This window comes from Hyaena hyaena, unplaced genomic scaffold (genome assembly GCF_003009895.1).
Source record: "Hyaena hyaena isolate Hyena2069 unplaced genomic scaffold, ASM300989v1 scaffold_531, whole genome shotgun sequence".
NCBI classification, from domain to species: Eukaryota; Metazoa; Chordata; class Mammalia; order Carnivora; family Hyaenidae; genus Hyaena; species Hyaena hyaena.
This window is the reverse complement of record NW_024081164.1, coordinates 600,514-627,908: the sequence shown is the minus strand read 5'-3', so window position 1 is coordinate 627,908 and position 27,395 is coordinate 600,514. Positions and strand designations below refer to the sequence as shown.

At 46.6% G+C, this 27,395-nt stretch overlaps 1 protein-coding gene and 1 non-coding gene across 7 annotated transcripts in view; one reads left to right on the top strand and one right to left on the bottom strand.

Annotated features, from left to right (window-relative positions):
• Positions 1-26,612, bottom strand: part of LOC120247575 (prosaposin) — a 33,283-nt gene extending 6,671 nt beyond the window's left edge. For 2 of the 6 annotated variants that reach the window (XM_039255552.1, XM_039255554.1), the window contains exons 1-8: positions 26,508-26,612; positions 9,429-9,562; positions 6,575-6,649; positions 5,860-5,985; positions 4,627-4,827; positions 3,929-4,072; positions 2,562-2,618; positions 619-627 (exon numbers count right to left, since the gene is read on the bottom strand). In XM_039255552.1, the coding sequence (XP_039111483.1) occupies positions 619-627; positions 2,562-2,618; positions 3,929-4,072; positions 4,627-4,827; positions 5,860-5,985; positions 6,575-6,649; positions 9,429-9,562; positions 26,508-26,547 (786 nt within the window). In that variant the 5' untranslated portion in view covers positions 26,548-26,612. The remainder of the gene's footprint in view (positions 1-618; positions 628-2,561; positions 2,619-3,928; positions 4,073-4,626; positions 4,828-5,859; positions 5,986-6,574; positions 6,650-9,428; positions 9,563-26,507) is intronic. The other 4 variants (XM_039255553.1, XM_039255555.1, XM_039255556.1 and 1 more) reach the window with 2 other exon arrangements.
• Positions 8,001-8,103, top strand: LOC120247589. Its single transcript, XR_005532360.1, has one exon. It is a non-coding gene; the product is annotated as a U6 spliceosomal RNA (small nuclear RNA).
• Positions 26,613-27,395: the final 783 nt, after the last annotated feature.

The window sequence follows — 27,395 nt, the reverse complement described above, 5'->3', positions numbered from 1 at the left end:
GATGCCGTGCTCAGAAGAAGGTACGGCCTCAGTAACTTTGGTCTGGAGACTCTGTCCCCATATTATGTCACCAGTAGCCTGGCTCTTGAGCCATCTAATATGCTTCTAGGATCTGCAGGACCCCATCACCCAGAGGGGCAGAAGCCACAATCAAGAGATTATTTCCAAGTCTCTGGATCCAACAGACGGAAACAGTCTGCTCACTGTTTGCAAATGATTTGCTCATGCAGAAGCATTTCTGGGGCGAAGAAAAACAGGACTGAAGACATGCAATCCTCCCTCAGTCATCACAGAACCAAGGTATCCCACTGGAAGTCAGGCCTACAATTTAGGAAACTGAGGCATCTGCGGGGTCACCCATGGTTCCACGTCATCCCGCAGTGGTGGCATGCACACGGCCAGCTGGTTTTTAACCAGAATCCAAGCCCTGCTGGAGTCCTTTTCTGGCCCACTGAAGGGGAGATGAGACCCTCCCCTCCAAATCACAGGGGAGAGATGCGGAAGCTCCCACCAGCCTAGTTATTAACACAGATCATGCCATTAAAAAAAAAAAAAACCAGCAAAATTAACTACAAGCAGCAGCAGACCACTACTACAAGCAGATCCCCCATCACATACCTGATCCTGCTGTTGAACAAAAAAAAAAAAAAAAAAGAAGAAAAAAAAACAGGAAATTGGAGATGAAAATAAGAGAAAGGAAAGGACACAACAGTTAAGAAAAAATTAAAACAACATCAGTTAACCAAGGTTGTAAGGGTGTCACCAGAAGTTCAGGGAAACCGTGCTGTCACAAATCAGCAACTTACCTTGTTCCTATTATTTCAGGCGGCCCTGAAAGCTACTGTGGCCCTCAAGGGACAGACCACAATGTCCAGTCGTGTGTACACCGTCCCCATGCTCCCGCCACACCGAATCATGCTCAACACACCGGAAGGCAGGTCCCAGGAAATGCCAGGTTATGAGGAGCTCTCCTCAGCCCCCCAGGTCTGCAGGGCCTTCCCCCAAGGTGGTAAACACTGAAGGGGACAAGACACAGGAGTGCCCACATCGGGGGCGTGTGCTGAAATATACACCCAGAGGGGTCAGGGTCCTGAAGCACACCCTCCGCCGCCTGGGCCTCAGGGCACCAAATGCCCTGCTAGAAGGCCGATTCGGCAACAGATCCAAAGCCTTACCCCCTAATTCAGCAACTCCCATTTTAGTTCTCTGTACTGAGGGAGCCTTGGGATCAGCCTATCTATCTAACTGTAAGGGTGCTCATCACGCTCTTGATCCCAAAAGCAAACCTCAAAGCAACCTAAACATCCGAAGGGGACTGGTTACATAAATTATATTCTACCCCCAACAGGTTACGCAGCCACTTAAAAATCATCTCGTATCAGAATGTTTAGTGGCCAATACATTTTTGAGCACACAAATATAAAGTGTGAAGCACTATATAACCATATGACCCCACTGCTATTTTTTTTAAACCACAAATGATTTTTGATTTGGGAAGTATTACCCATACTTTCAAAAGATGTCTATGCGGTAAAATTTTTATCATGAGGACATTTTTCCAGTCAGCTATGAGGAAGCACTTAACCAGATCGAGTCAAATCAAAGGCTTATTTATTTCCTATCTTTGTGAGCTGCCTCTCAAAACTATTTTAGAACAAGGCATGTTGTCATAATCCCAGTGCCTGAACAGAGCCCCTGAGCAATTACCGCAGGGCCGCAGAGCCAATTTTGGACGCGTTCCAGGCGGTGAGGACTCAACTATTCCACCCTGTTGTTGCCGCACAAAATGGGATGCGCATCACTGTGTCCGGCAGAACTTTACAAAAACACATGGTGGGCCACAGTTTGCTGACCCCTGGTTGGAGAACAAACTCAAGGACCACGGGTCAATCTCCACACAAAGTCAGTAGGATGGAGAGAAAGTGCAACCCATCCCCTCAACTCCATCAGCTTAGCTCTCAGGAAGCCAGGGCATGCTGCCAATTTAAGAATACCACCACCCTGATTCGGACAACAGTTCTCTGCATGGAGCTAGCTAGCTCCCGTGCACGCTCAGGATTCTCTACCTCTAGTAATGGAGGGATGCCCAAACCGCCCAGAAGCATCAGAAGCAGGTGCAGGAGTTAGGAGGTGAGGCAGCAGCCACAGCTAACACTGCTGCAGAGTGCAGGACCAGCTGTGGGGGGGCGGGATTCCCCCACCCGCCAACTCCAGCTGCCTCGTAGCTACGGGAGCAGACTCTTCCCACCGGCCCCAGGGTGAAAGGCAGATACCAGAAATCTGATGGCCAGCTCACGTACGAACAGGCAAACAAATCACCAGGAAGCCACCAGGGCAGTCCCGGGGGCTGAGGTGCCTCAGCCTTTTCCCTGGCTGCAGAAGGTAAAGGGGAGGGAGTACTGGGTTGCAGGTAGAGAATCTGCTGGTTGAAGAAGGTTCGTTTTGACCCAATTCATTATCTGAAGGGGAAAAGGGAAACTAAACCATGTAATTTTCAAAATCCTGGGAATCACAGAGTTAGAGACAAAGAATGCTCACAGGGGGCCTCCCCTGCCACCTACCATGTGCATCATCATCTGGACAGCAATGTCAGAATACTGGTTGATGTAGTTCTTGCACTAGGGAGAGACAAACAGGTGGTCAGTGACGCTACCTGCGGCAATAACACAGCAAAACCCCAGCATTTCCAACAAGGTCAACAGGTAACTATGAAGCAAGTTTCCAAGAGTAGAGCCGTCTTACACACGTCTGATATAAAAATGGCTGTTTGCTTACCTTGTATGTTATGGGAAAAGGTGTGCAAGAGGGGTTTTGAAAATGTGTCCCAAAGGCCCTTAGAGAAAAGGTCCTCCGATCTCCTTCTACAGCCCAAATTGCCCCAAGGTCTCAGAGCAAGTACTCAGGTGCAATTCTGAACGTGGCTACCAGACACGCCACTACGAACGTAAAATGACTTTTCAAACCATTCACACATTCCCCAGCAAGATTCTAAAGGTAAAACCCAGGAGAATTAAGTTATAACGATTTTCAGCACACCTACTTTCATACACATCTAGTTATTTCCTGTAGACCTTCCTAGAATAGCTCTGGTCACACTGGGGTGCCTCCACAGTGAGAAAACCAAGGGAAACAGGGCAGCCCCTCACACAGGGTTGGACTGGAGAAGCCAAGTAAGACTGTGATATGCAAAGATACTTCAATGAGGCCAAAAGACTCCCAACAGAAAAGAACCCAGAGCTCCCAGAACCAGTCATTCCTACCCAGGAAGGCTGCTCTAGATCCTAGACCCAGGGAGTTATTACAACCAGCTTCCCTAAGGGCTTTTCAGTTGCTGGATACAAAACTAGCATTTTGGCTTTACTTGTCGAGGTCATAGGAATGTGGTTAATGTGAACAGGGTCCAAGAAATGAAACCCTTTAAGAATCTAAATTGAGTTTCTCAGCCTGCCGGACTAACATGCAGCAAGCTAAGGAAGGCATCCCAGGTGGATTTCCTGCAAGCCAGCTGCATGGCTTCCCAGGGACAACAAGCCATTGGCTGTGGGGAAGGCACACCTCCAGCTCGGAATACACCACAGCCAGGCTTCTAAAACCAGGGTCATAAAGGATTCTAATGTTGTTCCTTACACATACGGTGACGGGGAGGAGAAAAAATTCTTCACGAAAGTGGTCTCCTTATGCTGTCTCATTCCAAGTGTTTTGTTAGGTACACAAATTTAACTAACCAACAAAGTACTTAAGTACCTACCAACTATTCCAGAGGCTTTTCTGGGAAAAAGGAAAACAAGAATTGTCTAAACAATCTCTTCCTCAAAGCCGCGGGGCTGGAACTTAAAATGGTAAGTCAAGAATGGACTTTTTCTTGGCTCCCCCACTCCTATCTCCAGAGCCCAGAACATCCTCCCATGCATGAGGAGATAAGGCTCACCATGTCAGACATGCCAGGCCCCAGGAGGTCGCACTGCTCCTTGGCATGGTTCACCAAGGCCTCCACAAAGGTGGCGTTGTTCCTGACAGCATTCTGGATGTCAGTCACCATCTGGATACAGTCCTGGCAAACGTCCCCACCAGCCTACAGAGACAGGGGTTGATGGGCAGTTGGGAGTGGGTGTCAGGCTGCAAACACTGCATGCTACTATGATAAGTAAGAGGATTCAAATTCCCAAGGAACTGTCCTATGTGTTCACAACCACAGCACCAGGCAGTGACTTCCTGAACAGTTGTGGGTTTTTAAAAGTTCTTTTTTTTTTTTTTAAGTAATGTCTACAACCAATGTGGGACTCGAACTCACAAACCCCGAGATCAAGAGCAGTACGCTCCACCCAACTGAGCCAGCCTGGCACTCCAGCTCTGTGTTTCTACAGGCTCTGAAATTATCAACAGGCTTAGAATCAATTGCACATTGATTTCAATCAAATTTCATTGGAACAGAGAGGAAGGCTTGGCATACTTTAAATATCCCCAATCCCTCAGAACCTCCATGACACAACCGTTTGAAAGGTGGCTGTCTTGCTGCAGATCAAATGAAGGAGTATGTCCCCAGCTAGAGAACACACACGTCCCGCCTCTCAGGGCTCCTCTCCCAGTCAGCAGGGCGGGCCCCTTAGACAGGGCCTCCTGTCTCACCTGGGGCTGGGGCTCGCTGCGGGGGCCGTCCTGAGGGTAGAGGAGGAGAGGGATGTTGGCCATGAAGGGAGCCACCACCTCAGCCGCATCCAGTTCCGGGATCTTATTGGCCTCCAGCTGTTTCTGGTGATTCAGTTCTGCCAGATGCTTTTGAAGGGACTCGCAGAGGTTGAGGGCGGAGCACACTTCCCCAGGGTGGCTCTGTGAGGAAAGCCATCAGTCAGCTGGAAATGTCTCCCCAGAGGAAGACAAAACTGCCACCTGGTGCCGGAGTCCTATCCTCACCTAGGGAACTGGTTCACACCCACACACCCCACTCACAGGTGTGTCAAACCACTGCTCCCCTCCCCATCCCCACATTAGCAAATGGCCCCCCGGCCCCCCCAGCAGCTCCAGCCAGCAACCCGGAGGGCATGCCTCACTCCTCCCCGTCCCTCCTCTCAGCAGGTCCAGTCCCTTTCTCCTCTGAGACAGAATGCACCTCTGTCCACCTTCTCTGACCTCTCACACCAGACTGTCCCGCCAGCCTCCCTGCTTCCAACTCCCAACCGGTGGGACCCAGACCAAACCCTTTAAAGAGGCACCTATGACCGTGTCACACCTCTGCCTCTCCTTGAACTTCCCAAGGGCTTCCTACTGCACTTGCAGTCCTTAAATAGAGCCTAAAAGGCCTTGTACCGTGTGACCCCTGCCATCCTCACAGAAACCTTGGTCCAGTCTCAGGACCCTTCCACCCCTCTGGCCCTATTTTTTGAGCACCTCTTCTTTCTTAGGGTCTTTCCAAATTCCACAGACCCGGCTCCTTGTTTGCTGCTGAAAATCCAACAGGAAGCACATGGTGTATGCAGAGTGGATGCTTATTTGAATGAAAGCAGAGCCCACTAGGACATTCCCTGAATTACTCTTTGGGATAAAAATCACAGAAATGAAATGAATTGCATACTCAAAGTGAGAGCTGAAGATCTGACACAAGTTACCAATGGGCACACATCAGTGTGACCAGTTTACAATTCCTTCTGTACTCTGCAAGTTCCCATTTCCTGCACCCATCCCAACCCTTGAAAGTTACAAGCAGAGTGTTCCACTGGGCCCAAGCCCTCTTGGAAGTCAGAACAGTAGGAACAAGCTAGGGGCAAATCCATGAAAAGACTTTCCACTCTAACCACTCTATTCTGGCCTGGCACCTCCCCAGGCCCCGGAAGTGCCCTCACGACTCTACTCTCCACCATGTACCATCTGTCCTTTAATCATGTCCAGGATGACTGGGAGGTAGGTGTCGACCATCTCCTTGCACGAGGCAGACAAGTTCGGGTTAGGCAGCCAGTCACAGGTCTTCTCCAAATACACGAGGATCTCTTGCTAAAGGGAAACAGACAGGGTCCAGGTCAGGATGTGCATCTGCTCTGCAGATGGCTTCAAGCACAGCTGCCCTCCCCACACCCCACCCACAGGAAACGGCAGCTTCAGGGAAGGGGAAGAGCCTTGGGAGAGGGCCAGCGGGCAGCCGTAGCTCCATCAGACAAACAGGCCAAGAGCAAACACCCCTCAAAATACAACCGCCTTGACCTGCAGTCTCCTGAGCACAGGGACGTCTAACCAGAGATGGCCAAAACAGACCTACAGGTAGCGACCAGCAATACAAAAGTTCCCATCAAGCCTGGGCATTGAACACCTAGGCCGCCGGGGTCAGCAAGCTAGAGCCCACAGTCTGTTTCCATATAGCCTGTAGCTAAGGATGGTTTTTTCACATTTTTAAGGGATGAGGGTTGGGGGAAAAAGAAAAAAACATAACTATGTTACAAAAGTTATGTGGCTCACAAGACCTAAACTACTTCCCATCCGGGCTTTGACCACTCCTTGTTAGACCCCCAAAACCACACAGCTCTTTTAGGAAGTGGGTGCACACGGCCACTGCTCACACTGCTCACACATACTCATGGCAGCTCACCTCGGTGGCATTGTTTTTCAGCATGTCCCCAGCTGCAGTGATGACATCTTTGCATATATCGCAGGGAAGGGATTTCTAGGAGAAAAGAACACAAGGGAGAGAGCCGTATTTGTAGGCTGTAACTCACACCCGACACAGCTGGAAAGTCCCCTGGGCCTCCGACCTATTAGATCTAACCAGGGACATCTGACATACTGGCACATCCGGGTCCCCAGCCTAGATGAGAAGCATAGGGACGCCCCAGGTCAAGGATCAGGCGGGACTGACCAGAATACTCCGTGCTTCTACAGGAGAAACACCCTTTTCCTGTACCCTCCACCCCTCAGTACCTTACTCAGCACACCTGGCACCGGCCAAATCGCATTATTATTGCTCACAACAGCTCTGGAAGGAAACTGAGGCTCGGGAAGGTGAAAATGGCAGCAGCAGCAATCGGACAAAACCAGTCACCTGGGGTCAATATCATTTACACAGAGTAAAAGGGGGTGGAGCAGAGTAGCCCAGCCAGACGCCGGCTCGATCCTGGCGCTCGATCTACCTTCCACCTCCCAGGCGCTGCTACACTCAAGTGGAAGCCACATTGCCAGCCCAAACCTTAGAAGCATCACACTGGTCTTCTGATAAGCCTGGGCACCTAGGGCCTCACCTGGCCCAGGACACAGAACTTCTAGTTGGTTCTCAAAGGCTGTGAGGAGCTTCCTTCTCAATTGAAGCCAACTGATTTTCAACCCAGGAAGAGGGAAGGAACTAACATATCTGGGTGAGATGAAGAAACACCTGGGATCTTAGCCATATTTTAAAGGAATCAGTTTGAACCTCTGGACGTAAGGCTAATCCCGTGCATGCATCCAAGAGAGACTAAGGCACCCAGGAGACGGTCCTAGCAAAAGAGAAAGAAGCTAAAGTCCTTCCTTGACACACTGGATTTGAAAAGAGGGAGCCGTATTAAAAACAAGAGAAGTAAAACAGAAACCAAATCAAAAAGTAATTTTGGCCACAGAGGACAGTGTTCCTGTGAATTTAGAAACTGTTTCTAAAGGGTGATGGGCATGGAGGAGGGCACTTGTTGGGATGAGCACTGGGTGTCATATGGAAACCAACTTGACCAACTTATATTTAAAAAATAATTTAAAAAAACTATTTCTCGAAGAACAGTGTTTTTAATTGTACTTCTCTTAATGAAGCAGCACTAGAGGCCATTGATAACGAGTTTTAAACATGGAACTCCAAGCAGTCCAACGTGGCCTGCACCGCAGGAGGTGCCTCAGGCACACTGTGTGGCCAGCAAAGCCCAGGCGTCTCCGAGGGGGCTCGTGTCCCACCAAGATTGCACCTGCACTCTGGCATCTCAGAGCATGCCCTGTGCGAGGGGCCCCACAGTCAGACGCTATACTTAACACCAGTTAGATGGAAACCCCGTGGCACTGTGCTCGCTCCAGCAGCACACATACTAAAACTGGAATGATGCAAAGATTAGCACGGCCCCTGCACAAGATGACACGCAAATTCATGAAGCATTCCATATTTAAAAAAAAAAAAAAAAAAAACGGGAGCAAAAAATCTATTTGTTGAAGAAATTACTATGATAATGGAAATACTCTACAATTTTCAGGATCCAATACAGAAGCTAACCCCATGTGACTACCAAGCACCAGAAAAGTGGCTAGCGCAGATGAAACACTGCATTTGTAATTAATTATTTTTAAATGTTTTATTTGTTTTTGAGAGAGAAAGAGAGCTCACATGTGAGCAAGGGAGGGGCAGAGAAAGAGGGAGACAGAGGATCTAAAGCAGGCTCCATTGACAGCTGACAGCAGCGAGCCCAATGCAGGACTCGAACTCACAAAACACAAGATCATGCCCTGAGCTAAAGTCAGACACTCAACTGACCGAGCCACCCAGGCACCCCTGAAATTTTAATTTAAACCTAAATCATCATACATGACTAATGTCTACCTTATTGAATGCACAAGTGAAATGCAACACTTTCAAGTATGAAGAAGTTGAAATGCAGAAATAACTTATCCACAGCAAAGCTAGCAGAAACAACACCCCATCTTGTTTATGAGCCTGATGTCCACTCTTCCTTTAAACACAGAAGTACTTACTTGAACTCTCCTAAGGATAACAGTATACTGCATATATACATATACAAAATGGATTTTTGAAATGACCCACAGACTCAAGGATAAGCATGTTAGCTAATGCTGTGGTGGCAATCATGTTGCAATATAAATGTATCTAATCAGCACATTGTGCCCCTTATACTTACACAATGTTGTATGTCAATTATCTCAAAAAGCTAGGGGAAACTTTTTTAATTTAAGCAGGATAAAAATAAACTTAATTGTCTCCCTCTCCCTCTCTCTCTCTCTCTCACACACACACAGACACACACACACACACACACACACACACACACACACACACACACACCCCCAGCAGATTCTTTTCCAGTTTGGCTATGGCTAAAAATAAAAACCTACTAGGCTCCAGGGTCTCAATCTGTGATCTGCCTGTCTGAGAGAGGCAGAGAGAGAGAAAATACCAAAAACAGGGGAAGGATTTCAGAAGCTCAGCACTGACTTATCTGGGTGACCACGGATGGAGCTGTGTCCGGGGCGGCCGCGCAGGGCCCGGAAGCCAAGCCGGCCGGCGCCTCGTCGCCAGCGGCCGCATGGGGCGCACGCAGAGGCCCAGAAGGCGGCTCGGGACACACATCCTTCTCGCCACCACTAGCCGACTGAGTGACCTGGGGGAGCAGAACCTAAACCTCCCTGAGAGTCGCCTCCACTGTGCTGAAGAGGGCGGCCGCGCACATGCAGAGATGGAGAAAGGCGGCCACGGCACTCACCACCGTCGGCTTGTTCCAGACGGTCTGCAGGCAGTGCTTCACAGCCCCACACTCGGCCGCCGTCCGCACGTTCTGGCACCACACCGCCGAGCCCCTGGTGCATTCCTTCAGCCCTAGGACAGGGCCGGCTAGAGCTAAAAGACACAGCAGCATGATGAGATGGTGGCCTCCCTCTCGCCCCTACCCACAGCCAAGGGCCAGCCCGGGCACGGAGCTGGATGGCGGCTCGGCCCCTCACCCCGCCGCAGGGCCCGCAGACCGTATGGCACCACCAGGTCCAGGCAGGACACTGTGTGACCATCTACGTCAGGCTAAGTCACAGGGCGGGGTGGAGACTGATTTATCTGGTTTGCTTTTATCCTCTCACACGATTTTATCTTTATTTATTTTTGACAGAGAGCAAGCAAGCACACAAGCAGGGGAGGGGCAGAGAGGGAGGGAGACACAGAATCCAAAGCAGGCTCCAGCCTCTGAACTGTCAGCACAGAGCCCCGCACAGGGCTCAAACTCACGAGCCATGAGATCATGCCCTGAGCCAAAATCAGATGCTCAACTCACTAAGCCACTCAGGCACCTCTCCTCTCAAACTATTTTTAAACAGCATCAGGCGTTTTAATCTTTATAACCTAAAATTTTTTCCATGAAGTAATAAAAGAAATCACAGGATTTAATTATAGAAGGAAATACAGAATGGGGCGCCTGGGTGGCTCAGTCAGTTAAGCATCCGACTTTGGCTCAGGTCATGATCTCACTGTTTGTGGGTTTGGGCCCCGCATCGGGCTCTGTGCGGACAGCTCAGAGCCTGGAGCCTCCTTCAGACTGTGTGTCTGTCTCTCTCTCTCTGCACCCCACTGTGCTCTCTCTCAAAAAAAAAAAAAAAAAAAAAAAAAANAATCCAAAGCAGGCTCCAGCCTCTGAACTGTCAGCACAGAGCCCCGCACAGGGCTCAAACTCACGAGCCATGAGATCATGCCCTGAGCCAAAATCAAAAAAAAAAAAAAAAAAAAAAAAAAAAAAAAAAAGCTCTCTCAAAAAAAAAAAAAAAAAAAAAAATTAAAAAATACAGAATGAAAAACTTTTTTAATCTATAAAGAAAATAAGATTCGTATCCTTATTACAAAAAACAATGATTCTTAATGTTATAGAAAAAGGGCTCTTTTATAAATCTAACTTTGTGCATATTTGCACATAAACAAGTTTACTAATGAAGAAAACTACATAATCCACTTTGGTATCACACAGTGAACATGTGTGCACTCAAAACCAGGTGCACAAAACAACATTGCTTCTGCTGTGGTAATGAAAAAAGCGCTGAGGTAGGAGTCACATGCACAGAAATGAGATTAGGGGAAAACGCAAGAAAAGTACATCATCACCCAGGACCAAAGAAATGCAGGCTACAGAAGGAAGGCACCATATTTTATTTTATTTTTTTAATTAACATTAAATGTTTTAATGTTACTTGAAACAGAATTCTGACAAATGCCAAACATTTAAAAATTGTAAAAAAGGTAAATTGAGCTTTGGTACTGTGTTCAGAAATACTTTCTCTTAACACAGATAACAGATTTGTAGGTCAAGAGTAAAATCTTTCTCAAATGTATTAACATAAATTCCTGAAATAGTAAGGAAGGCACCGTATTTTAAAAGTTAAATCAGCCAATGGGGAAAAAGTGGCAGTTTGTAGGGCCGCCTGGGTCGCTCAGTCGGTTACACATCCGACTTCAGCTCAGGTCATGATCTCGCAGTTTATGAGTTCAACCCCCGCATCAGGCTCTGTGCTGTCAGCTCAGAGCCTAGAGCCTGCTTCCGATTCTGTGTCTCCCTCTCTCTGCCCCTTCTCCACACATGCTCTGTCTCAAAAATGAATAAACGTTAAAGAAATTTAAAAAAAAAAAGTAACACATTTGTAGTTAAAGATGCATTTGTAAGGCTAAGTGTGACTGGTAAGGACTTCTTAGTAACGTATTTCAAAAACTGGGGGCAAAAAGTCCCTCTCCAAAAAGTAATCCACTTCTAGAAATACATTTTAAGGATATACAGCAATCCAAGAGGCAAAATAGGATATGCATAAATATATTTATTAAATGTAATTCACATTACTAAAAGAGAAAAGATAATCTGAAAAGATTATGTGGCTGTTAAATATAAAAATGATATATCAAAAAGGAAAAATAAGAATACCTATGTTTCTTAAAGCAGGGCTACAGTAACCTTCACTTTGGAAGGTCACCTCTACCAACCAATCAGCTAAAAAACAAGTCCACACAAAGATGCATGAAGGTGCAGGAGGCCGACTCGGCAAACACAGGAAACACATAGCCAGGACTGAGGAGGCAATCCCAGAACAACCTACAAAATACATTGAGAACCTCAGGGGTCATGCGGCACTTTGCTTCCATCTGTGAGCCCAATGAGAAGGCACAGTAATTCTGCAGGCATGTAACACACAGTACACAAAGAATGTAGGTTGGTAGGTACTCTCCCTCCAGGGGACAATGAAGTGCTGTTATTACTAGCTTTTCAACCAAAGCTGTGGTCCACCAACTAGTCACACAAAGACTGAGTCACAGGTCCCCAAAAAGTTCAAGCCAGATTATCTGCACCCTTTCAGACACCAGCAACTGAATGATGAATCTCTTGCCCAGGTTATAGCCTTCAATGCCTCCTGGTGGCATAAATCACATCCATCACTAGGTGATGAACTCAACTGAACTAGCCACATTCCAAAAGCCACTGGCTTGGACTCTGGTTTCCATAGGAAAACATGCACCAGATTCAAAACAGTACACACTAATCCTCGGATGGTTCACAAACGTTTAGTACCTATAATGTAGCCAAGCTAGGCTGAGGCAGCCCTCAGCTGTAGGTCTGGGAACTAGCTGTGTCACAAGGGTCAGGGCTCTGAGAAGTGTGGCAGTCAGAGACAGCACACGTAGCCCAGCAGGTCCCAGCAGAACCTCCCATGCTCCTTCCAGGCACTGGGCCCTGGGGAATCCTGAAAGGCACCCAAGATAGACAAACTGGTTCTACCTCTAACTGGGAGAAAAGAGACGGAAAAATAACAGGAAGCTACAAAATGAGCCTCTAGGCAAAGGAATGCACAGTGATACACAGGCAGGCCAGAAAGAGGTTGGACATCAGCACGCCAGAGCCAGACAGGACCAAGATAGGCTAGGCCAGCGAGCAGCCCTCCCTACAGAAGCCCTGACCACCACCCTCCATTCTCAAAACCCAGGCAGTAGAACTAGGGGGTTTTCTCCAATCATCCCAGCCAGGGCTTGACTACCGCCAAAATGTATCAGGCTTCAAGAAAGGAATGCACTATCACAGCCCCAAGAGGCAAGAACCCTTTATGGCTTCTTTATTCCTTCTAGGAACCTGAAACAGTAACCATTTGCCAAGATAACTCTGTTACCAGCTTTGACCAAACTGTTCTGGACAGAAAAACAGCCTTGGGCAGCTGGTTATCTGAGATTGGTCCAGCTAACAAAAACCCAATCTCAACAGGTACTCTCACTCAGTGGCCCACCTCAGGGCTTTCAGAAGTAAAAGGTATGCACTGGTATGCTCCCCAAACAGGTAGGCCTATCAAGCCATCAAAATCACACCTAAAAAAAGATTCGATGGACATAGAGAAATGAAACGCAACTCCCAACTCCTAGGAATTAAATTCTCAGTAAGACATTCCCATGTACCTCCAACATAAAGCCCAATTTTTTAAAAACGCAAATTATAAATATGGTCTGTGGTATACAACAAAGCTGATGTCCTAAAATGACCCAGTGTATGCTCACAACCGTGTGAGCTCAGGATGGCAGGCGCAGGTGATGCCGATGCCCGTGAGCCACCTGCCAAGGTCCGGGTGCTTATTTCAGGAGCTGGTCCCCTGTGAGCGAACCAAACGGTGGGTCACAACACTTGTGGGACAGAAGTCCTTTTCCCAGAAAATGCATCTGTATTTCAGGGAGCTCTCGGGCCATCCACCTGTCTGGGGATCCCAGCTGTGGACGGGAGGCTATGAACACAAGCCAGGTTTTCTCTACCCCAGCAGCGAAACAACAAAGCCGAAGGCAGGTCCATCAGACTCCTCTGCCTGGGGGTACAGCGCGCTCGGGTAGAGGAACAAAATGGGCGGACAGGCTCTGGGCCCCTACACGAGAGGTATGGACACCCAAAGGGGGAAACAAAATACAGCAACACAAGGAATGAGAGCCCTGGGGCAGCAAAAGTACTAACCCGCATGGGGAGCGGGAGGAGGCCTCTCCACAAAGAAATGTGAAAGGACCCCAGACAGAGGGAGATACAAAAGACTGGCTGAGAGGGGGAAGGGGGATTCCCAAACATTCCAAGGGAGAGAACTCTCCTTTGTCTTTTCAGAAGCCAGCCCATGGAGACAGACCTCAGGCGGCTCGCCCGCGCCTAGGTGAAAGCCCACGATGTGGGCCACGGCTCCAGCCAGTGTCTTAACCAGGCGTCGTGCGGCAGAACCGAAAAGGAGGTGGGAGATTCAGACAATGGGGCATCTCGCCGGAATGGAAAGCTATTCCCAATCTTCCAAGTAAGAAGTGAAGGCAGCAGGGCTGAGAGAGAAGCCAACAGAAAGATCCCAAAAGGACAGCTATGGAGAGGACACTCCGTGTAAAACTTAGACGCGAACAGCACAAGGAGGGAGGTGGCGGTCAGATGCCGCAGCCGCGGGCGCGCTGACCGGCGGCGGGGCTCAGGCCCCAGGAAGGGCAGAACACAGCTGTGTGCTCTGCTTCCCGGGAGAGGGTGACAAGCATGGCAGGTCAGGAGGCGGGGGCACGTGACACCACTCGAGTCCCCTAGAAGGCTGCAGGTGTTCAGCTGGGAGACGGTTTCCAGGAAACAGTCATGTTCATAGGGAAAGGCCAGCTATCACATGGTAGCGGATCTACTCTGTGTGCTTTCAGACCCAGACCTCAGAGCAATGGGTAGAGGTTAAGAGAAGCAGACCACAGCTCGAGGTAGGGGAAGGGAATGGGGAGCCTCGTTAGGTGATGACCTGTCCAAAAGCAGAAGCAACCAAGCAGAAACCAAATACCCAACCTACAAGGAATTCCGTATAAGAAAAATTCTGAGTGCTGAACAGGGACAAGTCCTTTCAGGGCTACACATCTTCACTCCTGTAAGAATGAGGCAAATAACACTTTCAGTGTGTATACACAAGCAATATATCACCTTAAACCGCTTTCTGATGTTATTTCTCAAAACATGTTCCCAGCAAAGCCTTCATCTCTATTCTCATTCTCCCACACTCTGCTCCCAAATACCAAGTTTCTTCTCTACACCTAGGTTTTTTGTTGTTGTTTTTAATGTTTGAGAGTGAGACAGACTGTGAGCAGGGGAAGGGCAGAGAGAGAGAGAGGGAGACACAGAATCTGAAGAAGGCTCCAGGCTCTGAGCTGTCAGCACAGAGTCCTACTCGGGGCTCAAACTCACAGACCGTGAGATCAGCGTGAGCCGAAGTCAGCACTGAACCCACTGAGCCACCCCGGCGCCCCCAAACTCTCTCCTCCTGAGGCAATATGCTGAACTCTAAGAAAGTTCTCAGAATGTGTGCCTGGCCTCCTGAAGGGTTCTGATTATAAATATATCATATTAAGACACAAACACTCCTCAGGGCAAACCAAGCACTAAACCTCTCTCAGCTCCAAGGCCTGGCATCTGAGCCCCCAAAGACAAAAGGCTGGTAAACTGATAGTAGAGAAATTATCACTTCAGAGAGACTAAAATCCCACAGGCAAGTTTCATTTTATTAAGGAAAGACAGGCTTTGATTTGTTTTAAGACACAAAACTTCCATTGTATTTTCTTAGCAAAGAGATGGGTGTTCCCTTTTTACTCCCCAGGCCTAGAAGAAAATAGACACATTCTAAACAACTCCACATGGAGGTCACTTATAAAAAAAGGCTACAATGGAATTTTACTGTACTGAGAATGGCTGCCGTGAGCTACACCAGAAACGGGCTTTGTGGCAGCTTTGTGGCAGCTGTAGAGTCTCGTCAGAAAAAGCTTTGGTGGGCCTGGGAGGCAGGGAAAGAGAACTCACCAGAGCCATGTGTTTTAGGTGTGATGGCTTCTTACAAAAAAACTAAATCTTGAGCTTAGAAAGTGAGACCTCTAAGGTAACTGACGTCCCCGTTTAAATTAAATGATTTTCAAACGTCAGATACTGAAAACAAGATCCACCTCAAGTACCACCCAAATGACCTTCAGCAAATCCCTGTCCTGAGCTTGTTCATCTATACAATGAAGATGCAACTACTGGAGTCACTGGATTGTTGCTGAGAACCTAGATGGCATCATTATGCATTCTCAACTACCGGCATACATCTCCCAGGCATCATGCCTTCACCACCATCTCTCTGGCGTTTTACTTTATCCACATATCTCAACTCCCCTACCACACTGGCTTTGAAATCAGTCAGGGGTTCAGATCACGGCTCCACCAATTCTAGTCAGGTGACCTTAAGCCCTAGGTCTTCCAATCTGCAAAATGGGCCTACTGCTAGTACTCCTGGGAGTCTGTAAAAATTAACCAATAACTGTAAAATAAGGAGCTGGCATGCTATAAACATCACCATCATCATCACCTATAGTAGCAACAGCAGGGCCTTCCTCAGATCCACTACCTTGCCCAATATAGTTGCTCCCACAGATAGCAGAATCCGGCCTTTCTGTTGGTTTGCTCTGCATTTCATCAAGTAATTAACTGGCAGCTCAAAGGCTTAAAGAGCTGTATCCCAAAACCTCAGAAGCTGTTGGGCAGTCAGTCACAGAGTGAAACAGGCTGCACTATAAGCAGCCCAGGAGTTGATACTATGTACAGAGGTGCTAAAAAAAAAAAAAGTGTTGCATGAGCAGGAATGAGAGGTGCCCAGCAAGGCACTAAAAATACCACAGATGAGGGGATTTCAGCTCTGGTCATGATCTCACAATTCCTGGGATCAAGCCCCATGATGGGCGTGGAACCTGCTTAAGATTCTCTCTCCCTCTCTCTGTGCCACTCCCCTGCTCACACTCTCAAATAAGTAAATAAATAAATAAATGATAAAATTTTAAAAAAATAAAAATTCGACAGATGAAATGCTCTTAGTAATTCATGACTCTGGAGCTACAGGCTAATTTTCCTGCAATCCTGATATAGCTGCCATAGTTCGAATTATTTCTGAAACCCATTTTCTATAGAAAAGCCCCTTTAAGGGGCACCTGGGTGGCTCAGTCGGTTAGGGTCCGACTTTGGCTCAGGTCTCACAGCCTGAGTCGTTAAGTTTCCCTGCCCCTTCATCTATATATATATATGTAATCTCAACCCCTATAATTATAAACAAATTTGCTCTCTGCCCCTTCTTGAGAGGCAGATTTGGGGGCTGCCCTCCCATCTCCTCGGTTGGCTGGCTCTCAAACGAACCCTTCCCTTGCTACACACCTGAGGTCTCAGTGATTGGCTCTGAAGCATATGCAATAGATGAACTTGGCTTTGGTTACAAGACCACAAATTACTCCTTATATCCAGTCTCCATTCCTTCCAGAGGACCAGAACTACAGTTAGTTACACACATGCCTGTCAAGATTTAAAAACTACATTTCCCAGTCTCCCTGGTGGCAGGATCTGGCCATAAAATCACATTCTGGCTAGTGTGATGTCAGTAGAAGTATCACACCTTCAAAGACAAGTGTGATGGCTGGATCTTTAGCACTTGTGAAGGACCATGAAGGGGAAGTCTCAGTTCTTCTGGAAGCAGAACCAGCGCACTGCCTGGTTCCTGAACTTCCTGCGAAGGGTAGGGACAGTTCTATCATATTTAAGCCACTATTACTGTAGCTCTCTGTTGTCTGCAGTCAAACCTAAGCCTAACTAAATAGGAACTTAATCATCTATCTCACTCACCAGAATAGTCCCCAAATAACAAGTCTTATATGGCTTACCTCCACTGAGGATATTTAAAAGCCCACATACACAATGTAATTACCAAAGATTTTCAAAAACAGTCTCAGAATGAAGGGGACAACCTTTCCTAGAAGGTGTATCTTATATGCTCTAGGTGTTAAAACAATCAGCCTTAGTATTTTAGCCATTGTTCTTCCTTGTAAATATCTTAAGTAACACATACTAAATACCGTTTGGAGTCTAGCTGCCAAAAAAAGGATAACAGAAAATACGAGCAGCTTCCCAGCACCAATAATCAGTGCATACATTCCACAGGGCAATGGATCTGCTGCCTGGGTAACTTAACACCATGGCAACAGGCTGGCTGCTAGGAAACCAAGAAAGGCTAACCCCAGGAGGGCCGGCATCTACCACAGGTTCTCTCCATTCAGACATTTCTCAGAAGAATTCATGCACTTAGATCCCCTCAGAGCAGGACACAAAGCAGGGCACTCAACACTGACTACTCCAGCCAAAGGCTGCTGTCACAAATACCTTCTAGGGCAACGAGCACTTGCCTCTTCTTTATAGGATGCTGCTTTTGGAAAGATTCTGCAGAGAAGAATAAAAAACCACTGCCTATTTAATCATTCAGAATAGCTTATGCTCAGAGGGAGCCTGCCTTGATCTGAAGGAAGTAAGGTCCAAATATTATTCTTATCACAGAAGAAATCCATGGCAATAAAGCTTTCAGGCTCGCCTGGCTGACATGCCATCACCTGTGGCCCCAATAAGCCATTATTTCTGTCACGTAGGACAAAGGTTCTTTCTTCCCTGCCTCTCCTCTCCCTCCTTACTTAGTTTTGCCCTCTTCTTGCCCCTTCACTTTTCTCATGAGATCATTCCAGGACAAAAAAAACCCTGATCTCCATGGAGAAGGCAATAGAGACCTCAGGTACATCAGCTTGTGCAATGATAACTGAAACACTGAGGGACAAGAATGCAATCCTCTTAGATTGCACAAGAGTGATGCAAGTGGCATAATTAATTTGGGGAAGAGAAACTCCTATCTAATTCCTTCAAGAGCGCTCCACTCCAACAAACTGCTAGCAAAGCGCTTCTTCCAAAGCGTCAATCTATCAGCTGATGATCAGAGATGAAATTAAATCACCTTAGATAAGACGCTGGCACCAAAGGACCATGAAGAAATGAGCCCTGGCAGGACTGCCCAGGGTCCAGCCAGGTGAGCAGGTCCAAGCGGAGGTCAGTGGCACATGTCCACGACCCTGGGCCCGGCCCAGGTGCGCAGGAGTCCGGTCAGCCAGCTGGAACCTGGCAGGCCCCCTCAGCCCTGCGGCCAGGCCGGTGTGCTCGGAGAGGGCAGCAATCCCTACAACAGGCTGCAGGCAAGCCCCACTAGGAAGGAAATGCAGCCTGCGGGGCTTGTGGGCTTGTCCCACATGATCGACTATAACACTGCAGATACATGTAAGTGTGTCAACTATAAATATAACTTTGACTTACCTTAGTTAATACTTTATAGGAATCCACCCCCGACACACACACCCCGCTTAGTTCCAAGGGCAAAAACCTAAACTTCAGACCATGGCACAGGTCAGAGCAGAACAGCAGAATGCCCCAGCCTTCTGATTTTGTTGCTCTCACCTCCGAGGGCTGTGGTGAGGATTAAATCAACGTTAAGCAAGAAGCACTTAGAAAAGTACTGGGGACACAATAAACTCTAAGTGTTAATCATGATGCCTGTAGTTCCTGCAAATCAGCTATTTCCATGAGTTCTCCAAGTATGGTCCAGAGAACCCTGAAGGTCCCGGAGATTTCCTCAGGGGGTCAAAATTCTCATAACAGTAAAAATACTAAGGTGTTAGTTGCCTTTTTCCTTCAGACACTCCCAAATGTGCAGTGGGGTTTTTCCAGAGGCATGCAGCACATGACACGGGAGCAGACTGAGAGCAGAAGCAGCAGAAAATCCTGAGAGGTGTTAAAAAAAAACACTGCCAAAGAATGTAACAAGCCATTCTCTCACTAAATGTCTGTGTTTAAGAAAAATTATTTTTCATTAAAGTTATATTAACATGTTATGGGTTTATCATTTCTAAAGGATTTTTTTTAGATCGTCGGCTTAATTTAGAAGATGGTAATATTGAACGATGGTAATATAGAAGATGGTTAATATGCAGCCCTCATAAACAAAAGCTCTCTGGGGTCCCTCAGTAACTCACACGTATTCAGGGATACGGCGACCAAAAAGCTTCAGAGCCGCCATCACAAACAAACCATATCCACACCAGGAGGGGAAACAACTTCTCAAATTATGGCTGGTTCCCTTTTCAGATTTATCTCAAATCACAGCCACCACAAAGTACCTAAGTTCTGTTAACCGCAGAGTACCTAAGGTCTGTTAGGTTCCTGTGTCCCTACTGCCTGCACAATAGCCTCTAACAGGTTTGAGGGTCCCTCTAATGTGGACATAAACTCTTATAATGGTCAACACTTCACTTGAGCTCAAAGTCACTGATGATGTGTCAAGCCCTAGACACAAATTCTTAAAACTACTTTTGGTAAATAAAAGAAAAGGCTGTTTTTAATCGTGATAAAGACTCGTCACCATTAACATCGAAGTTTCAGGCACAGCAACCCTCCAGCGCCTCCTGAGCTGAAGCCTTCTTGACTTGCACCTCACACCACCATTTAGGGACGCTAAGCACCTATTATGGGCTAAGCATGGTCAAACGTGCTGCAGATACAGCAAGTGAGCAATAGGACAGAAAGACATACCACAGAGTGCCAGATGGTGGGGAGTGCTAGGAAGAGAAAGCCAAGTCAAAAGAACAAGACCAGAGCAGGACAGCACGTCCACGCAGACAGAGCAGTGAGGAATTCTCATAAGCCAACAAATGAGCAGACAGCCGAGTAGACGGAGGAAGCCACATGGATGGTCTCGGGAGGAAAATGTTCCAGACAGGTAGAACAAAAAATGCAAAGGTTCTGGGGCGCCTGGGTGCCTCAGTCAATTAAGCGTCTGACTTCGGCTCAGGTCATGATCTCACGGTTCGTGGGTTCGAGCTCCACATAAGGCTCTGTGCTGACAGCCAGCTCAAAGCCTGGAGCCTGCTTCAGACCTCTCTCTCTGACCTTCTCTTGCTCATGCTGTCTGTCTGTCTTGTCTCTCTCTCTCTCTCTCAGAAATAAAAACATTTAAAAATCTTTTTAAAAAATGCAAAAGTTCTCAGCAGCAATAAGGCACCAGCGGCTGGACAGCAGCCTTGACCTGATGGGAGGAAGAGGGAGAAAGCTCTGAAAGGCAGCCGAGCACAGGGTGACCCGCAACCCTGCAAGACAAAACTTTGTGTTAATCCAGGCAAGGCAGGAAGCCCCACAACACACTGGTATCAATGCCTACACCTGCGCGACAGCACCCCCCACCACTGCTAAAGGACTTTTTTGTTTTTACTGTAATCAGTGACACCACAAACACTAGCCAGAAGAACTTTCTAGAGTATCTCCTTCAGTCTTATTTATGAGATTTCCATTAATGTAAATAATTTCTTTTCAAAAGCAGCATCTGCCCAAATATGGCCAGGATTCAATTTTAAAATTCAGAAGTGTCATGAGGATTCATCTCACCTTTTAGGAAACAAAGATGTTCATCAACATGGTTAACAAAATGAACATACACAGGGTGCTCACTTAGTTAACCTAAATGAACCTAGGTGGCTTAGTCAGTTGAACATCTGACTCTTGATTTCAGCTCTAGGTCATGATCCTAACCACCTTGGGCACCTTGCTGTGCCTAAAGCTTGCTCTCTCTCCACCCCTCTCATCCACTCGCCATGCTCTGTCTAAAATAAATATTAAAAAATAAATTGATGCATACATACAACAAAGCCCTCTGTAAGGGAGGAAGAGGTTAAGACGACACAACTAACTCAGTCTGGTACTCTGGATTTGATCCTGAGGTTAGTGGGAACATTAGTAACGGACACAAAGTTTGCAGTGTAGATAACAACACTGTCCCAATGCTCACTCCTTACTTGTGACAAATGTGTAGTAGATAATATATTATTAACAGCAGGGGAAGCTGGGTGAAGAGTATGCAGGAACTCATTACACTATCTTTTTAATGTTTCTATAAATCTCAAAATTTTTTTTAATGCTTATTTTTAAGACAGTGAGAGACAGAGTGCAAGCAAAGGAGGGGCAGAGAGAGGGAGACACAGAATCCGAAGCAGGCTCCAGGCTCTTGAGCTGTCGGCACAGAGCCTGATGCGAGGCTTGAATCCACAAACCGTGAGATCATGACCTGAGCCGAAGTCAGAAGCTCAACTGACTGATCCACCCAGGTGCCCCTATAAATCTCAAATTATTGTGAAATTTAAAAAATAGGTCTTTCCATACTAGATGGAAATGCAAACCTATTTACTCTTCGCAAAACTGGCAAAGTTTAAAGTCTGACAACATCAAATGTTATTGATGCAAATAAAACTACTACCAGGGGACTACAAATAGCCAAAATATTTGAGAGGAATTCGGCAATTCCTAGTTAAAGTAAAATATATATAGCCCACAACTCAGCAATTCCGTTCCTAGGAATATCTCCTAGAGAAATTTCTATCCATGTGCACAAGAACACTTATAGAAGCAGTTTAAGAGAAAAGCAAAACTAGAAATAATCTTTAAGTCTAGCAACAAAGTATGACATAAGTGAAATACTATACTGTAGTGAAAATAAAAGACCCACACATTATCAACATGAATGAACTTCACTAGCCAAAAAAAAAAAAATAACCCAAGAATACCCAGTACGGTACCATACATACTGGTGACAGTCATACTTACATGCATGAAAGGATAAAGGCCTACAGGGGAATGATAAACACCAAGCCCAAGAAGGTGGTTATTTACAAAGGGAGGAGGAATTTGTTAGGCCCTGTTTCTTAACCAAGTATTGCATACATGAGTGTTCATTCTAATTATTCTCCCATTTTTTTTTTCTTGGATGTCTACAATGTTCCACATGTGAAAAAGACCAAGCCAGTTACAGGTTTATTACATTTTTGTGTTTAAAAAAAAAAAGTGCTTACCTTTGTGTTAAAAATAAATAAATAAACAAGAAAGAAGTGGGGAAATCTCACACAGTCAACTATGTATTGCTTTGGAAGGCTCCTAAAGGAGCTGGTACTAGGCTGTCTCTGGGAAAAGTCTGGGGGACACTGGTGGGACAGAAACGGATTTTTTAGCCTCATTTTTCCACTATTGGACTTACCCGGTGTGTGCAGTGATTATCTAAACAGTTCGCCCCCACGTATGGATGGGGAAACCAGACAAGAAGACTTAAAACAGGGACGATGGCTGGGAACAACGGGCCTAGAGTATGAATACTCCAATTACCAAGATCGGGCCCCCTTCTTCTGGACGGCTGAGAAAGGCTGATCTAGCTACACACCAAGTCTGGCTAACTATCATACAGATTCCCAGCCCCCTCTTAACTGCTGACTGCCTACCCTGTTTGTTTTCCTGACCCAGTAATTACATACAGCACACATATTTATAAGTCAATTTTGTCTTATTAAATTTAAAACATCCTTTGAAATGAAAGAAGCCAAGGGATACCACAAAACCAAGGGCAAAGGAGAATCCCTTGTGCAGGTTCAACAAGGACACTGACAAACACAATATGGTTTTTACTCGTGGCATAGCAGCCGACCTTACAGGATGTACTAGCTACATCTTTCCATAACGTCATAGCCTCACAGCAACCTTATTAGATCAGAATGATCAGTAACTGTACCTTGCAGATGGGGAAAGCACCACCGTGTAAGTAACTTGGTCAAGGTCATAGAGCTATCAGTGATGTGATAAAATTATTTTCCATGGTATTATCTCAGTCCCATTACAAATTCCATAAGAAAACATGGAATTTACACAGATTTTTTCCCAGCACACAAACTATTACCCAAGGACATAATCCTGGTTATTTTCTGGAATCTCATGGAACAAACCAAAAAGCAAAGCAACTCATACTTCTGCAATGGCCCAATTCTTCATCCCCATCACTGTCTTTTTCACCATTAACTTAAAATTATTTAGGAAAAAAAAGGGGCAGGGTAACATCATTAGTATTCTCTTCTGTTGATTTAAAGAAAATCCATACCTTCCTTTCTCACGGCAGGATCAAATAAGAGGCAGAGAGCAAGGCTTCCAGTAATCTGGAATGCCCATGCTAAAAGACTGTTTCCAAAAGCCATGGCACACAGTGGCCCAAGTGGCATGGTCTTGGCTTAGGGAACTCCCCAGGCCTCAGCAGGTGTGTTCCCCAGCCAGCAGCACCCTGTCCGGCCTCCCTCTTCCCCATCTAGTCAAGCCCCAGCCTGGCCAGTTTCACAAACCAAGAAAATGGAGGAACAAGTTCTCCTTCCCCTCATCTAGAAAAATCCAGACCATTCAATCCAACTTGCAGAATGTACTGGACATGACTTGTCAAATACAATTAAAGCATTTAACAAATCCTTGATTGGTAAATACAAATAAACCCTTCATGAGTAACAGTATTTTCAGAGTAAAACTGATTATCGATTGAAAACTGAGAAATCGGATTTATCCACAATTCCTGTCAGGTGAGAACTGAAGTTCTGTTGATATTCGGCAGGTTGCACCACAAACTCATGTCTTGAATCATAAAAATGAGCTCTCAGATGAATATATGCGTATACCTAATACATTCTAACATCCCCAGAGAGCCTACCTGCCTTGGTGTTGGGAAACACCATTCACTTGGTCAGCCACCACCCAAGTGACACTAACAGGACACCTAAGCTCCACTGAGCACATTCCACACCCCAGGCACCGTGCCACATGCTGTACACATGTCACCTCACTAAAACTGGTCCTGCCTTTGTCCACCAAAGGAGTCAGCCAATAGCATGCCCTTACCATGATTTCATTTGCAAAAAGTTTAAAAACAGTTATTTTTCACATCTATGGTGCTGGAAGCTAACAAAGTCGTCTCTTTTGAGAAACAAGTGAAACAAGGTACTGAATGGGTGAGGCACAGGGGATGCTAATGCTCTCTATCCCTGGACCTTGAGGGCTGCTTAAGGTGGTTATCACTCTGCGGTAATTCATCTCATCAAGTTATACACATTACAGTGTGCATGTTTCTGGTATGCAAATTACAACCCATTAAGTTTGTAAAGGTAAGGATTGCTAGCAGGCTACAGAAAGAGCAAGCAAGCACTGTCAAAGTGGTTAGATTAGATAGATGCTCTCCAATGCTCTCAGTGTATCATTACTTTATTAGGTGGGGGGAAAGAAGGGACCACAGGATGAGTCCAAAAACCTCAAAAGAAAGAAAGGGTCTCCGTCACCAGGTCATCATTAAAAGTACTGGATGACACTGAACTACAGTAGTGCCATGTTGGAATGGTAAGTTCTAAGCACCTCTCAGAGAGCAGAGGATGGCTGTGGTCACTACGCACCCTCATTAACAAACTCAGTACCTAAAGGCCAGGCAGCAAGATTAGAACAAGGCCTATAACTGCAACACGTTCCCATTTACTGAAGTGTTCAGGGAAGAGGGTCTCTTGGTTAACCACACTCCCAAATATACCAGAGGAGGATTTTACACTAAGAAACACGTCCCTTTCCAGTGCTTTGAATGATTCAGAACTCACAAAGGCCTTGTGAGGAGTGACTCACTGCCAGTACGAACTGTTTGATACTGAACAAAAAAAATTGTTCTCAATCGGAACATTTAGAGACTAGAATTTGTTTATTATGCAGATGGAGCAGCAAACAGTATCAACCCCAGGGAGAAATATATTTTCTTCAGTGACTACAAAATCAAGTATCTTTCTTTGTAAGCAAATCACCTTTCACAACCTACAAGTAAAGCAAGTTTAAGAGCGTGGTTTAAGGTTAAGATACGTTCCTGGGAGGTGTTGAAAGCTAACAGAAGAAAAACATCTTAAATCTATTTCATCTGTATCTTATTTCTTCGGTTTTCCACCAACTCTGTCATCCATTTTATTAGTTTATCAAAATCTGAACAGCTGCATGATAGAATGGAAACTAACTCCAGATTACAGTTCACTAGAAACAGAAATTGAAGTTGGCCGTAAAGATCGGTTTTATTGCCTTTCAGTGTATTTCCTTCCCTTTCAGCTGTATTACCTGAAAAAACCCAGACGCAGGTTCCTCTCTGTATATAAATTAAAATCTGGCTGCATGACTACCAAACTAGATAAGTTTGATAAATAATCTCACTCATTTCCCTTTACTGTGATTTAAATGAGCAGAGTTTGGAGCAAGAAAGGGCACAGTAACATGGGGAGGGCGGGACGCCTTCTAATTCCAGAAGGCAATGCAGCTGGTTCCCAAGTGTTGCCTTAATAGCCTGCAATGATTTTAATAACCATCAGTACTATTTAAGGGCAACAAACAAGTATAGGAATACTGCTGTGCACGGCTTCTCACGTACTTCCATTTTCCCCAAAATAAAGGCCGCTGCTAAAACGGGCCAGCGGCTGCGCAAGACATTTTAAAGGAGATGAAATGTGAACTTCATTGCAAGATCATCGGCACAAAACCCCGTATTATCTGATTCAAGATGTAGGAGCAAGAATAAAATATCTACGTAAAGATAAACATCTACATAGATAACATACTTATGTGCTTCCTGCAACTTCAACATTCTTAAAAACTGGGGCAGCTGAGACCAAAGGCCTAAATGTGTCCCGATGGATGGGGCTCAAGGCCATCTGGATCACGTGCACCCTGCCCAAGCACAACACAGGTGAAGGAGGGGTCACCCCCCAGGCCCACCCACAAACCTGAGGGGAGGCCCCGGGAGGCAACAACTCGAACCCCGAGAGAGATATACTTCTCCCATCCCGCTCGCCTAGCCCATTAGCCCCGACCCTCGGCCCAGAGCAGCGGGCCCGGGGGCTTCTAGAAGGCCTGTCCGCCAGCCGCCTCCCACAGCCCCTCCGCCGCCCCGCAGGTATCTGCGCTGCGCAAGCGCCTGCGCAGTGAGTGCCCCTTGTCAACCCGAACAGAGAGGAGGGCCGAGGCCGAGAACACGGTCGCTCCGGAAGGGGTGGGCAGCGTTCTGCAGGGAACCCCTTCCCCAGACTGGTGAGGTTAAGGGGTGGTCTCAGGCCTTACCCGCGCCCAGGCAGCTGGCCAGGAGGAAGAGAGAGTACATGACGACGCCAGACTCCGCAGTCTGCAATGCGGAGCGTCAGCTGATCTCAGCGGCTATAAACCTGCCCCGCCCCGAAGCTGCGCACTGCGCAGGCGCAGGCTCCGCCCCGGCCAGGCCTGCCTGAGCTCTGCCCACAGCCTGACTCAGCGCCGCTCAGGGCGCATGCGCAAACGGAGGGGGACAGGTGGGAGGGGTACGAAAAGGGGGAAGGGACGCGAGAGGGAAAAACATGTGACGGGAGGGAAGGGAGAGGTCGTCCAAAAAGAAAACTAGTTCCTGAATAAGTCAACATTAGGGGTTGTATGTGTATGTTTTTTTTGTATTTCTAGGAGAGAGAGAGCGTGAGCAGGGGAGGGTCAGAGAGAGAGGGAGATACAGACTCTGAAATAGGCTCCAAGCTCTGAGCTGGCAGTCAGCACAGAGCCCGACGCGGGGCTCGAACCCACGAACCGCGAGATCATGATCTAAGCGAAAGTCGGACGCTTAACCGACTGAGCCACCCAGGCGCCCCATGTATGTGTGTGTTTTAAGCCTCACAATTTCTCAGTGAGATACTGTTTTCCATTACTATAGAAATTATGTAGAAATAATATTCAATTACTATTTCTATTCCATTTTTCAGGTGGAAATCCAAACTCGAAAAGGTTAATGACTTTAAGTTTTCAGGGTCATTATTCAAACCCAGCACCCCACCACATTGTCTCCTAAATGATGTGTATATATTTACCTGGCTGGGGCTAGCGTGTGGCTTCATCCTACACCTTGATTTTCCCTCTCAACGTGTCATATCCACAATCTCTTCTCTTCATGACCCACAGACAGGTTTTCGGTATTAAATACAGTCCCTC